The 14,315-nt window shown below is 42.2% G+C and overlaps 1 protein-coding gene across 4 annotated transcripts in view; it reads right to left on the minus strand.

The window, feature by feature from the left end:
• LOC113902374 (phospholipid-transporting ATPase IB) overlaps nucleotides 1-14,315 on the minus strand; it is a 495,526-nt gene that overhangs the window by 273,966 nt on the left and 207,245 nt on the right. For all 4 annotated transcript variants that reach the window (XM_027557555.1, XM_027557554.1, XM_027557558.1 and 1 more), the window contains one exon: nucleotides 2,983-3,155. In XM_027557555.1, coding sequence (XP_027413356.1) covers nucleotides 2,983-3,155 — 173 coding nt within the window. The remainder of the gene's footprint in view (nucleotides 1-2,982; nucleotides 3,156-14,315) is intronic.

Below are 14,315 nucleotides of genomic sequence, written 5' to 3' on the forward strand. Positions count from 1 at the left end.
ACTTACTCCCAATTCCTCCTCCCCCAGCCCCAGACAACTACTAAGCCACTTTCTCTCTGTGTGGATTTGCTGATTCTGAATATATCCCATGAATGGAATCCTATAATACATGGTCTTTTGTGACTGGCTTGTTTTTCTGGGTATGTTTTTGAGGTTCATCCATGCTACAGCATGTATCAGTGCTTCATTCCTTCTTATGGCTGAAAAAGCATCCGTTGTATGGACAGACCACATTTTGCTTGTCCATTCATACATCGAGTGACACTTGGGTTGTGTCCACCTTTTGGCCATTACAACTAGTGCTCCTTTGAACATGCACACACAAGTATTTGCTTGGTTACCTCTTTTTAATTCTCTTGGGTAGCTACCCAAGAGTGGAATGGCTAGGTCATATAGGGGTAATTCTATGCTTAACTTTTTAAAGAAAATGTCTTAGGCTCTCTAGATGATCCAGTAGAAAGTTAGCACTGAGAATCACTAATGGAGAAGACAAATGAGCCGTAAGGGCAGAGGGAACACATGTGTGGAAGAGATGTGGGTTGGAAATACAACAGGGCCAAAGGTGAAAGCTAAAAATATGGAGTCTCAAAGCTGGTGTGAAAGACCCTATGAGGGAAACACAAAACTAGGGAGAAGAGAAAGGTGTCATGGAAATAGAGGAGAATCCAACGGCTGGTGGCTCTCAACATCAGATGCTGAGGACAAATGAAGAAAGGAATTGAGAGGTTGTGCATATGGCAAGATGCAGGCCTTCCTGGAGGAGGACTGATTTCAAGGAGGAGAGGAGTACAAGAGAAGTAAAGGAAGAGACCAGAAGCAAGGATTACAAACACACATTCATCATTTGCACTGAAGGCAAAGACCAGTCTTTTCTCTGTTTTCCTATGATGCCTAGGAACATACAGTGTGAATATCAAGCCTACAACAAACACCTTAATGGACTATTCATTTTATATCTCAATAAATAAGTGCCAACATGCCTGCCAACAACAGTAAACTGTCATCCACACTGATCGCTAAATGTATTGCTGCCCAGATGATGACTTTCCTAGGGTTTTAAGCACATGAAAAAATACTGGTAAACAGTTCAGTTTAGTTCAGTTGCTCAGTCATGTCCAACTCTTTGAGACCCCATGGACTGCAGCATGCCAGGCTTCCCTGTCCATCACCAACTCCTAGAGCTTGCTCAAACTCATCTCCACGGAGTCAGTGATGCCATCCAACCATCTCATCCTCTGTTGTCCCCTTCTCCTCCCACCTTCAATCCTTCCCAGCATCAGGGTCTTTTCCAATGAGTCAGTTCTTCGAGTCAGTTGGCCAAAGTAGTGGAGCTTCAGCTTCAGCATCAGTCCTTCCAATGAACATTCAGGACTAATTTCCTTTACAATTGACTGGTTTGATTGCCTTGCTGTCCAAGGGACTCTCAAGAGTCTTCTCCAACACCACAGTTCAAAAGCATCAGTTATTTGGCACTCAGCTTTCTTTAGAGTCCAACTCTCACATCCATACATGACTACTGAAAAAACCATAGCCTTTACTAGATGGACCTTTGTTGGCAAAGTAATGTCTCTCTCTGCTTTTTAATATGCTATCTAGGTTGGTCATAGTTTTTCTTCCAAGGAGCAAGCATCTTTTAATTTCATGGCTGCAGTCACCATCTGCAGTGATTTTGGAACCTAAGAAAATAAAGTCTGTCAGTGTTTCCATTGTTTCCCCATCGATTTGCCATGAAGTGATGGGACCGGATGCCATGATCTTAGTATAACAATGTGTAATAAGCGAAACAGTGTGATTCCAATCTCAGCAAAATCTTAAATTCTTCCATTTTCCCTCTTTCTGCTGCCTGAAATATTGCTTTAAAGTATTTATCCATTTTCACACAGCCTTTGCCAGTCTTTGAATCAATACTGCTGGGAAACAACACAAAACAATTTCAGTGAAAAATTATTTTCTGAAAAAAAAATTTTTATTCTATTATTAGAGAAAAGGGCAACTTTGATAACTATTACATTTTAAAGATGAAAAGGTCAACCTTAAATGGAAGGTTAAACTTATATTTGAAGTCACATATTAAAGTTTAAATTCTCAATGAAGAGAAAGCATCTGAAAGATGTGCTTTTAAAAAAAAAAAAAAAAAAAGTATGTGTTTTTTTTTTTTTTTTCCCCCTTAATCTTAAATGTGAGACCAGCCAAGAAACATCTCCTGGAGGCAAAACTGCACCATCCCAGGTTCTTTTTTTTTTTTTTTCAATTAATGCTTCTATTTTGTAGACAGTAACGGTATTTAATTTGAAATTTCCTCTTCCCGTGCCAGTTCCAGGGTGAACGCCTTCCTGTGAAGCAGTGAGGGATCCAGTGAGGTGGGACACACAGAGGCCTCAGAGAGTAGCCATGGTCAGAAGGGGAAAAAGATGTTTTCCTTTGGTGTCCAGCACCTGGTAAGCGGAGCGTGAGTTCCTGTAGAGCCTGGAAGGCATTCCTGCTCTCCCCTGAGAAACCCAAATGGGCTCGTTTCACTTTCCCTTTGAAAAACCACGAAATTAGAGCACATGTGCTGGGATTTACAGTCTACCAGATTTTCCGTGTGGTTTCTGGTGGTTTCTGGTGTGTCTCTGCTCACCATGGCAGCAGGGTGATGGCACCCTGGCCATCGTGGCAGTTGCTGGGGATGGTGACATTCTCATAGTGACCTCTGGCTCCGCGTGAGATAGTGAGTGATGCCCTCACAGACACCACAGTGTGCCTGCCAAGAGACCCTGGCTCTGATCACTTTTACCTTCTCAGAGAACAGTAAAGAAAACAAAAATCCAAAAACCACTGACTGCCTTCCACAAAATCTGTGAACAGACAGTTGAATCTGTATTGTTGTTTTGCTTCCCCCTCCCGGAAAGTTTACCCTTAGAACTCCCACGTGTGGTTTTTTTACCTAAACGAAGGACACGGCCAAGTCAGAGCATGAGCCTGGGGCAGCCTGGCACCTACCTGCAACAGATGACTGCCTTGCACGAGAGGGCCAGGTCCAGGAAGCTCCTCCGGACCTCGAAGGACAGCGCGTACTTGAGGGTGTGGCCGTCGATGATGAGGGCCGCGTCGTTCTCCTTGCCCAGCAGGCTCCCGAGGTCCGCGCAGTGCTGGGTGATGGCTGCCCGGGTGGCCTGAGACAAGGTGTGGGGGGGAGGGGGGGAGGGGGAGTGTTACATCTCAGTGTAGCAGAGACAGAAGCTTTTAAACAGCAGAAGAAAGACCCAGAAATCCAAACTAAGTTCCTTAAAATGAAAACATGCCCCCTATAATGTAAAACATAAAAACAGAGCTCCACTTGGCCTATTGATGCATTGATATTACAACAGACCACAGCCCAGGTCTGTGCTATGGGTGAAAACATCCCCATAGTGATATTTACAATAACCTACTGTGGTTACCATCTTCAGCTGACCTAGAGCATCTGAATTCTTTTCCATTGGAACTTTAATTGCTAAGGTTCTCGTGACTATCTTTCTCTCCCCTCCTTTATCTATATACACATTACTCTTGGTGTTCCTAGAACAGGAAATTCCATAAATACAAATGTTTTTTCTCAGGGGGCTGAGGGTGATAACGTTGCTGGAACTTAAATGTCAAGAACTTCTCAGTTTACACAAGGTAATCTTCAAAGCATGCAAAAGAAATTAGAGGATATAAAAATAACACAAAAGGTCCCTTTCTTTTCTTTGCTGAGATCTGCAGATTAAACCATTTTTCTCCATGAATCACTGGAGTAAGAAATGAATTGATAATTTTTTTCATGTTACAAAAAATATTCAACCAAATTAAATCACCAGTACCTTTTAAAACGTTACTACCAGCCTGAGTAAGTGTTTTAGTGTGATATCTGTTATCAGATGGAATTAAAGCATAGAACCATTTTTTAAAACTTTTTATTTAGTACTGGAATATAGCCAATTAACAATGTTGTGAATTTCAGATGGACAGCAAAAGGACTCAGCCATGCATGTACATGTATCCATTCTCCCCCAAACTCCTCTCTCATCCAGGCTGCTGCATAACTATTGAGCAGAATTCTCTGTGCTATACAGCAGCTCCTTGCTGATAACCCATTTTTAAATAGAAAAAGTATTTATATGTCCAACCCAAACTCCCTAACTATCCCTTCCCCCTATCCTTTCCCTCCAGCAACCATAAGTTTATTATAGAATTTTTAAGAATAAAAAAAAAGGATGTTCTGATCTTCCTAGGGAATTCATGATTACGAATAGGATATCCAGTTCAAATATAAGAAGATATTTGGGGCTCATAATTAAAACCTGCTTTAAATTAATCAGGGAAGCACACCAGTCGGCTAAAATTACTCTGTTTGGACAACTGTCCTTCGGCTATTAAGTGACATATACATATATTTGTCATCTGATAACGTAAAGTACAGTTAAGAAACATGTAGAATGAACTGAAATTCTTCTTCCCCTCGCTAAACTGAGGATCAGCTACCATCACAAGGTGAAAAGCAGGTTCTACTGTCTGACTGCTCAGTTCTCCTTCTCAATAGGAGGCTGTCAATATCAAAAAGACTTTGCTGTCTAGCAGAAACTAACCACACTGTAAAGCAACTATACTCCAGTAGAAATTAATTTCAAAAAAGATGCATCAAAGGCACAATTGTCGTTCTACGGTCAAGTGGCCTGGGGTCTGGTCCCAACTCTCCCCTTATTGCCTCTGTGACCTTGGGCAAGATGCAAAACCTCTTTAAATAGCAGTTTCCTCAAGTGTAAAATGGAGCTAAGAATACTCACTTCATAGTGCCCTTCTTATGAAAAATGAGCTACTCAGCGTAACCTTCTAGGCACGTAACAGGCATCCAGTCAAACCCATTCCTCTTCCTGTTACTATTTATTCAATAAGAACTTCCCACATCAAGGAAAACACACATCTCTGCCACTTCAGGCAGTGAATAAATGCCATCCGTGACAAGACCTGCTTTGTCAATGCAGTAATAGAGGAAGTCATAAAATAATGCTCTAAGAAAAAAAGTTAAATGGACTCCTACTAAAAATAAAAATAAAGGACACTTTATGCTTCTTACTGTTGGTGAGTTGAGTAATTCTGAATCTCAAACAAAACATCTATGTTTACTTTATATGTGCCAACAGCCTGTCCTTCAGAATTTGGGTAGAGAAGACAATTCCAACCACTTAGGGAAACTCCAGCCTGGCAGTCTGGGGATGTCTCCAGGGGAACTCAGACAGGTCCATGCGATTCTGGAGGGTGTGCCTGCCAGGGTCAGTGCACAGTGGCCAGAGCACCCTCCTGCGAAACGTCTCACCACAGTGATGAGACTGGATTTGCAGATGTGGTCCACGGAGGTTCAGGCATGAATGGGAGTGGGCCCAGAAGAAGTCTGAGCAAAGGGTGCATGATGGCAGAAATGTGCTGATAAAATGTGCTCCAGGGTTACCAAGGCTGCTCCCCTGGAATCATACCCTGAAGTGAAAGTTAGTCACTCAGTCGTGTCTGACTCTGTGTGAACCCATGGACTGCAGCCTGCCAGGCTCCTCTGTCCATGGGATTCTCCAGGCAAGAGCACTGGAGTGGGTTGCCATGGCCTTCTCTGGGGGATCTTCCTGATCCAGAGACTGAAGGCAGGTGTCCTGCATTGCAGGCGGATTCTTTAACGATGGAGCCACCAAGGAAGCCCTTCATACCCCAGCCCCTCCCTCAAATGTCAATCAATTGCTCAAATCTAAGTTTTAGGAAGAAGCTGCAGAGAATAAAACTGGTTAAAACCAACTAGGCCCAAGATGGTATGGGCCAAAAATGTCACCTGCCGTGTCTGTAAATAAAGGGTGTTGCAGTCATCAAACCATCAGCCACTGCCCCTAACTGTGTACCCTTGGGGGTTGAAGATGGAGAAAAGCAGGACAGTAGCCTGCGATAAGACGCACAAAGGACAGAATTCAATGAGCCCATAATAACCCCATTGTGTCCTTTAGGAGAAGAGACAGGAGAACTTCTTCTCTTTCCCTTCCCCTCTCAACCCTTATGAAGACAAACCAGGAAGAAAGCCCGCATCAGACACTAGGTCTACTCCTGGGTCCTGGTCTTCCAGCTTTCACAACCATGAGGAGAGAGTTCCTGTTGTCTAGGCCACCAGACTATGTACTTTTGTGACAGCAGCCTGAGCTAAGACAGAAGGTCACTCGGTGAATTCACGGGCGATGCAGCACTCTTCTTGGAGTAGTGGACATAGAGATCAAAGGACCAGGAGGACACGGTCACTGAACAAGCAACAACCCATCATATTTACCGTCTGGAATGAGCCTTCTACTCCGGTGTGGCAACGGCGGTGTCAGATACGTGCAACATGGGAGACAAGGTCACGAATACATGGAATACACGGAATTGGGGTGAGCAGGGCATGGCCACTGGGGCAGGTGGTGCCCACTGGCTATGCTGAACCCTGTAAAAACAGGGCCACCAAGCTCTCCACTTGCAGTTCAGTTCAGTTGCTCAGTCGTGTCTGACTCTGCGACCCCATGAATTGCAGCACGCCAGGCCTCCCTGTCCATCACCAACTCCTGGAGTTCACTGAGACTCATGTCCATCGAGTCAGTGATGCCATCCAGCCATCTCATCCTCTGTCGTCCCCTTTTCCTCCTGCCCCCAATCCCTCCCAGCATCAGAGTCTTTTCCAATGAGTCAACTCTTCCCATGAGGTGGCCAAAGTACTGGAGTTTCAGCTTTAGCATCAGTCCTTCCAAAGAAATCCCAGGGCTGATCTCCTTCAGAATGGACTGGTTGGATCTCCTTGCAGTCCAAGGGACTCTCAAGAGTCTTCTCCAACACCACAGTTCAAAAGCATCAATTCTTCAGCGCACAGTTTTCTTCACAGTCCAACTCTCACATCTATACATGACCACAGGAAAAACCATAGCCTTGACTAGACGAACCTTTGTTGGCAAAGTAATGTCTCTGCTTTTGAATATGCTATCTAGGTTGGACATAACTTTCCTTCCAAGGAGTAAGCGTCTTTTAATTTCATGGTTGCAGTCACCATCTGCAGTGATTTTGGAGCCAAAAAAAAAAAGAAAAGTCTGACACTGTTTCCCCATCTATTTCCCAGGAAGTGATGGGACCAGATGCCATAATCTTCGTCTTCTGAATGTTGAGTTTTAAGCCAACTTTTCCACTCTCGACTTTCACCTTCATCAAGAGACTTTTTAGTTTCTCTTCACTTTCTGCCATAAGGGTGGTGTCATCTGCATATCTGAGGTTATTGATATTTCTCCCTGCAATCTTGATTCCAGCTTGTGCTTCTTCCAGCCCAGCGTTTCTCATGATGTACTCTGCATAGAAGTTAAATAAACAGGGTGACAATATACAGCCTTGACATACTCCTTTTCCTATTCGGAACCAGTCTGTTGTTCCATGTTCAGTTCTAACTGTTGCTTCCTGACCTGCATATAGGTTTCTCAAGAGGCAGGTCAGGTGGTCTGGCATTCCCATCTCTTTCAGAATTTTCCACAGTTTATTGTGATCCACACAGTCAAAGGCTTTGGCATAGTCAATAAAGCAGAAATAGATGTCTTTCTGGAACTCTCTTGCTTTTTCCATGATCCAGCGGATGTTGGCAATTTGATCTCTGGTTCCTCTGCCTTTTCTAAAACCAACTTGAACACCTGGAAGTTCATGGTTCACGTATTGCTGAAGCCTGGCTTGGAGAATTTTGAGCATTACTTTACTAGCGTGTGAAATGAGTGCAATTGTGCAGTAATTTGAGCATTCTTTGGCATTGCCTTTCTTTGGGATTGGAATGAAAACTGACCTTTTCCAGTCCTGTGGCCACTGCTGAATTTTCCAAATTTGCTGGCATATTGAGTATAGCACTTTCACAGCATCATCTTTCAGGATTTGAAATAGTTCAACTGGAATTCCATCACCTCCACTAGCTTTGTTCGTAGTGATGCTTTCTAAGGCCCACTTGACTTCACATTCCAGGATGTCTGGCTCTAGGTCAGTGATCACACCGTCGTGATCGTCTTGGTCATGAAGATCTCTTTTGTACAGTTCTTCTGTGTATTCTTGCCACCTCTTCTTAATATCTTCTGCTTCTGTTAGGTCCATACCATTTCTGTCCTTTATCGAGCCCATCTTTGCATGAAATGTTCCCTTGGTATCTCTAATTTTCTTGAAGAGATCTCTAGTCTTTCCCATTCTGTTGTTTTCCTCTATTTATTTGCATTGATTGCTGAGGAAGGCTTTCTTATCTCTTCTTGCTATTCTTTGGAACTCTGTATTCAGATGCTTATATCTTTCCTTTTCTCCTTTGCTTTTTGCTTCTCTTCTTTTCACAGCTATTTGTAAGGCCTCCCCAGACAGCCATTTTGCTTTTTTGCATTTCTTTTCCATGGGGATGGTCTGGATCCCTGTCTCCTATACAACGTCACAAACCTCAGTCCATAGTCCATCAGGCACTCTATCTATCAGATTTAGGCCCTTAAATCTATTTTTCACTTCCACTGTGTAGTCATAAGGGATTTGATTTAGGTGTTCCACTTGCAGTAAGAACACTAAATGTTACTAAAAAAACTTAAAAAAAAGAGAGATTTCACATTCATATTCCATTGACTGGGCAATTTCTCATATACTGGTAAAGAGCACAGTACATTAACAAATACAAGTTTCCCCATGAATAAAAAGGGTTCAACTAAGCAATTACATGAGTCAGACCTATTACCATCAACCAACCAAGATGTGGTTACTCGAGTACTTACTATGCTCTGGGGGCGTATATACCCCCAGAAGTCCTACTATACCATCAGGGTAGCAAACACACACACAGAAGAGTGAATAAAAACTTAATATTCTTATGGGCAGAGTATAGGTCTCAGCAACATCCTGCCCCAGCCAGCTCTGGCTCATCTTTGAGTCTGGCTGGAACTGTACTCAACTGTAAATTTGATGAAGGGAGAAACTTCCTTTGCCAAACTCGGATCCTGCAAGCCCAGAGCAGGTGTCCAGTAAATGTGCTGACTTCGTAAATGAACGAATGTGTCTCAGCTAATCCTTCAGTGTAGTATCTTGAAGAGACTATTTATAGGTCTCGGAGGCATTCATTTGCCTGGAAGACGTGAGCTATCTAGCCTTCCTGCTACATTTGACATTATATTTCCTTAAAAATGACTGTTTCTTCATGAGTTTGCTTTCTATGACTATGGGTCTATTTCTGTTTTATAAATTGGTTCATTTATAATTTGTATCATTTTTTGGGATTTCAAGTATTTATTGTTGTTCAGTAGCTCAGTGGTGTCCGACTCTTTGTGTCTAACCCATGGACATATGTAAATGATATCAATGGTGCTTGTCTTTGACTTACCTCACTTAGTATGATAATTTCTAGATCCCACCATATTGCTACAAATGACATTCTTTCATTTTTTTTTTAAGAATGCCATTAGAGAGGGAGGAGCCAAGATGGTGGAGGAGTAGGACGGGGAGAACACTTTCTCCCCCACAAATTCATCAAAAGAGCATTTAAATGTCGAGTAAATTCCACAAAACAACTTCTGAATGCTGGCAGAGGACATCAGGCACCCAGAAAAGCAACCCAACTCTTCGAAAGGAGGTAGGAAAAAATATAAAAGACAAAAAAAGAGACAAAAGAGGGAGGGACGGAGTTCCATCCCGGGAAGGGAGTCTTAAAAAGAGAGAAGTTTCCAAACACCAGGAAACCTTCTCACTGCCGAATCTGTGCCGAGCTTTGGAAGCACAGAGGGCAACATAACAGGGAGAAAAAATAAATAAACAATTAAAACTCGCAGATTGCGAGCCCTACAGTAACTCCCCCAGCGGAGAAGCAGCGCAGACGCCTGCATCCGCCATTAGCAAGCAGGGGCTGGGCAGGGAGGCACGGCGTGGGCTGCATCGCTGAGAGTAAGAATCTGGCCTGAATACCCTGAGCACTATCTGAGCGAAATAATTTGGGCTAGCAAACCAGACTGTGGGATATCTACCACACGAAAAGCCAGCTCTAACCTAAGACACCGCCAGGCCCGCACACGGAACAAAGGACTGAACAGAGATAGCCGGCTGCAGACCTTCCCCCTCCGGTGACAGGCAGCCAGAGCCGGAAGGGGGCAATCACAGCCCCAGAGAGACATTATCTATAAAACTGTAAGCAGGCTTCTTTGCTAACTAAAACTTATTGGGGGTCTGGACAGTCAACATCTGCCTGAGAAGGTGCGCCGGTTTTACACCCAGATAACTGAGTGGCAGGGAGGCAATAAGTCGCAGCATTTGTGCTCGCCAAACACCTCATCACCTGAGCTGCTTGGACCTGGGAAGAGCACAAAACGCAGGCCCAACTGAGTCTGCGCCTCTGAGGACTACCCGAGTGCCTGAACCTGAGCGGCTTGGACCTGGGAGGTGCATGCAACCCAGGGCCGGCCTCGGATTGTTCCCGGCGGAACAACCTAGAGCCCGAGCAGTGTGGGCAGGGAGGCTACACGCGCCGTGAGCGGGGACAGACCCAGTGTGGCTGAGGCATTGCGAGCTCACGCCAGTGTTATTTGTTTGCAGCATCCCTCCCTCCCCACAGCGCGACTGAACAAGTAAGCCTAAAAAAAAAAAAAAAAAAAAGTGTCCTCCACCGTCCCCTTTGTGTCAGGGTGGAAACCAGATACTGAAGAGACTAGCAAACAGAAGAAGATATAACAGAGGGAAACGCCTTGGAAGCTACAGGCAATAGATCAAAACCCTGTGGTTACTACGGACTACATAGGAAGGGGCCTACAGATCTTGAGAAATATAAGTCAGACCAAGGAACTAGCCAAAAATGAACTGAACCCACAATACCCACAACAAAACCAAGAAAGTCCTAGATATATTTTTATTATTTTTACGATCATTCTTTCTTTTTTTTTAATTTTTTTTAAAAAAATTTTAAGTCCTCTATTGTTCCTTTAATTTTCACTTTTATAACCTATTAATTTGCAAAAAAAAAAAGACCCTATTTTTTTCTTCTTAAGCAAACTTCATATATATATATTTTATAATTTTTTGACCTTGTTTTTTTTTTTTTTTTTTTCTTCTTTTCTTTAACATTGTATTTTTGAAATTCCAAACTCTACTGTAGATTTTTAATTTTTGCTTTTTGGTATTAGTTATCAATTTTGTACCTGTACTTTCTTTATAATTTTCGCGACCTTGTTTGTTTTTGTTTGTTCGTTTTTTCTCTCTTTCTTTTCCTTCTTCTTTTCTTTAACATCGTAGTTTTGAAATTCCAAACTCTACTCTAGATTTTTAATTTTTGCTTTTATGTATTTGTTACCAATTTTGTACCTTTAAGAACCCAATCTTCAGGACCCATTTTTCACTAAGGAGCGAGATTACTGGCTTGACTGCTCTCTCTCCCTTTGGACTCTCCTTTTTCTCCACCAGATCACCTGTGTCTCCTTGCTAACCCCTCTCTACTCTACCCAACTCTGTGAATTTCTGTGTGTTCCAGATGGTGGAGAACACTTAGGGAACTTATTACTGGCTGGATCTGTCTCCCTCCTTTTCATTCCCCCCTTTTATCCTTCTGGTCACCTCTGTCACCTTCCTCCCTCTTCTCTTCTCTGTATAACTCCGTGAACATCTCTAAGTGGTCCAGTTGTGGAGTGCACATAAAGAAGTGACTACTGGCTAGCCCACTCTCTCCACTATTGATTCCACCTCATCTCATTCGGGTCACCTCTAACTCCCTCCTCCCTCTTCTCTTCTCCATGTAACCCTGTGAACCTCTCTGAGTGACCCTCACAGTAGAGAAACTTTTCATCTTTAATGTAGATGTTTTATCAATGGTGCTGTATAGAAGGAGAAGTTTTGAAACTACTGTAAAAATAAGACCGATAACCAGAAGCAGGAGACTTAAGTCCAAACCCTGACTCCAGGGAACTCCTGAGTCCAAGGAACATTAATTGACAGGAGCTCATCAAATGCCTCCATACCGACACTGAAACCAAGCACCACACAAGGGCCAATAAGTTCCAGGGCAAGACATATCAAGTAAATTCTCCAGCAACAAAGGAACACAGCCCTGAGCTTCAAGACACAGGCTGCCCAAAGTCACCCCAAAACCATAGACATCTCATAACTCATTACTGGACATTTCATTGCACTCCAGGGAGAAGAAATACAGCTCCACCCACCAGAACACTGACACAAGCTTCCCTAACCAGGAAACCTTGACAAGCCACCTGTACAAACCTACACACAGTGAGGAAACAATAAAGAGAACTCCACAAACTGCCAGAATACAGAAAGGACTCCCAAACTCAGCAATTTAAACAAGATGAAGAGACAGAGGAATACTCAGCAGATAAAGGAACAGGATAAATGCCCACCAAACCAAACGAAAGAGGAAGAGATAGGGAATCTACCTGATAAAGAATTCCAAATAATGATAGTGAAATTGATCCAAAATCTTGAAATCAAAATGGAATCACAGATAAATAGCCTGGAGACAAGGATTGAGAAGATGCAAGAAAGGTTTAACAAGGACCTAGAAGAAATAAAAAAGAGTCAATATATAATGAATAATGCAATAAATGAAATTAAAAACACTCTGGAGGCAACAAATAGTAGAATAACAGAGGCAGAAGATAGGATTAGTGAATTAGAAGATAGAATGGTAGAAATAAATGAATCAGAGAGGATAAAAGAAAAATGAATTAAAAGAAATGAGGACAATCTCAGAGACCTCCAGGACAATATTAAACGCTACAACATTCGAATCATAGGGGTTCCAGAAGAAGAAGACAAAAAGAAAGACCATGAGAAAATACTTGAGGAGATAATAGTTGAAAACTTCCCTAAAATGGGGAAGGAAATAATCACCCAAGTCCGAGAAACCCAGAGAGTTCCAAACAGGATAAACCCAAGGCGAAACACCCCAAGACACATATTAATCAAATTAACAAAGATCAAACACAAAGAACAAATATTAAAAGCAGCAAGGGAAAAACAACAAATAACACACAAGGGAATTCCCATAAGGATAACAGCTGATCTTTCAATAGAAACTCTTCAAGCCAGGAGGGAATGGCAAGACATACTTAAAGGGATGAAAGAAAATAACCTACAGCCCAGATTATTGTACCCAGCAAGGATCTCATTCAAGTATGAAGGAGAAATCAAAAGCTTTTCAGACAAGTAAAAGCTGAGAGAATTCTGCACCACCAAACCAGCTCTCCAACAAATACTAAAGGATATTCTCTAGACAGGAAACACAAAAACGATAAACTCGAACCCAAAACAATAAAGTAAATGGCAACGGGATCATACTTATCAGTAATTACCTTAAATGTAAATGGGTTGAATGCCCCAACCAAAAGACAAAGACTGGCTGAATGGATACAAAAACAAGACGCCTACATATGTTGTCTACAAGAGACCCACCTCAAAACAGGGGACACATACAGACTGAAAGTGAAGGGCTGGAAAAAGATTTTCCATGCAAATAGGGACCAAAAGAAAGCAGGAGTAGCAATACTCATATCAGATAAAATAGACTTTAAAACAAAGGCTGTGAAAAGAGACAAAGACAGTCACTACATAATGATCAAAGGATCAATCCAAGAAGAAGATATAACAATTATAAATATATATGCACCCAACATGGGAGCACCGCAGTATGTAAGACAAATGCTAACAAGTATGAAAGGAGAAATTAACAATAACACAATAATAGTGGGAGACTTTAATACCCCACTCACACCTATGGATAGATCAACTAAACAGAAAATTAACAAGGAAACACAAACTTTAAATGATACAATAGACCAGTTAGACCTAGTTGATATCTATAGGACATTTCATCCCAAAACAATGAATTTCACCTTTTTCTCAAGCGCACATGGAACCTTCTCCAGGATAGATCACATCCTGGGCCATAAAGCTAGCCTTGGTAAATTCAAAAAAATAGAAATCATTCCTAGCATCTTTTCTGACCACAATGCAGTAAGATTAGATCTCAATTACAGGAGAAAAACTATTAAAAATTCCAACATATGGAGGCTGAACAACACGCTGCTGAATAACCAACAAATCACAGAAGAAATCAAAAAAGAAATCAAAATTTGCATAGAAACGAATGAAAATGAAAACACAACAACCCAAAACCTGTGGGACACGGTAAAAGCAGTCCTAAGGGGAAAGTTCATAGCAATATAGGCATACCTCAAGAAACAAGAAAAAAGTCAAATAAATAACCTAACTCTACACCTAAAGCAACTAGCAAAGGAAGAAATTAAGAACCCCAGGGTTAGTAGAAGGAAAGAAAT

This window comes from Bos indicus x Bos taurus, chromosome 12, assembly GCF_003369695.1.
Source record: "Bos indicus x Bos taurus breed Angus x Brahman F1 hybrid chromosome 12, Bos_hybrid_MaternalHap_v2.0, whole genome shotgun sequence".
NCBI lineage: Eukaryota > Metazoa > Chordata > Mammalia > Artiodactyla > Bovidae > Bos > Bos indicus x Bos taurus.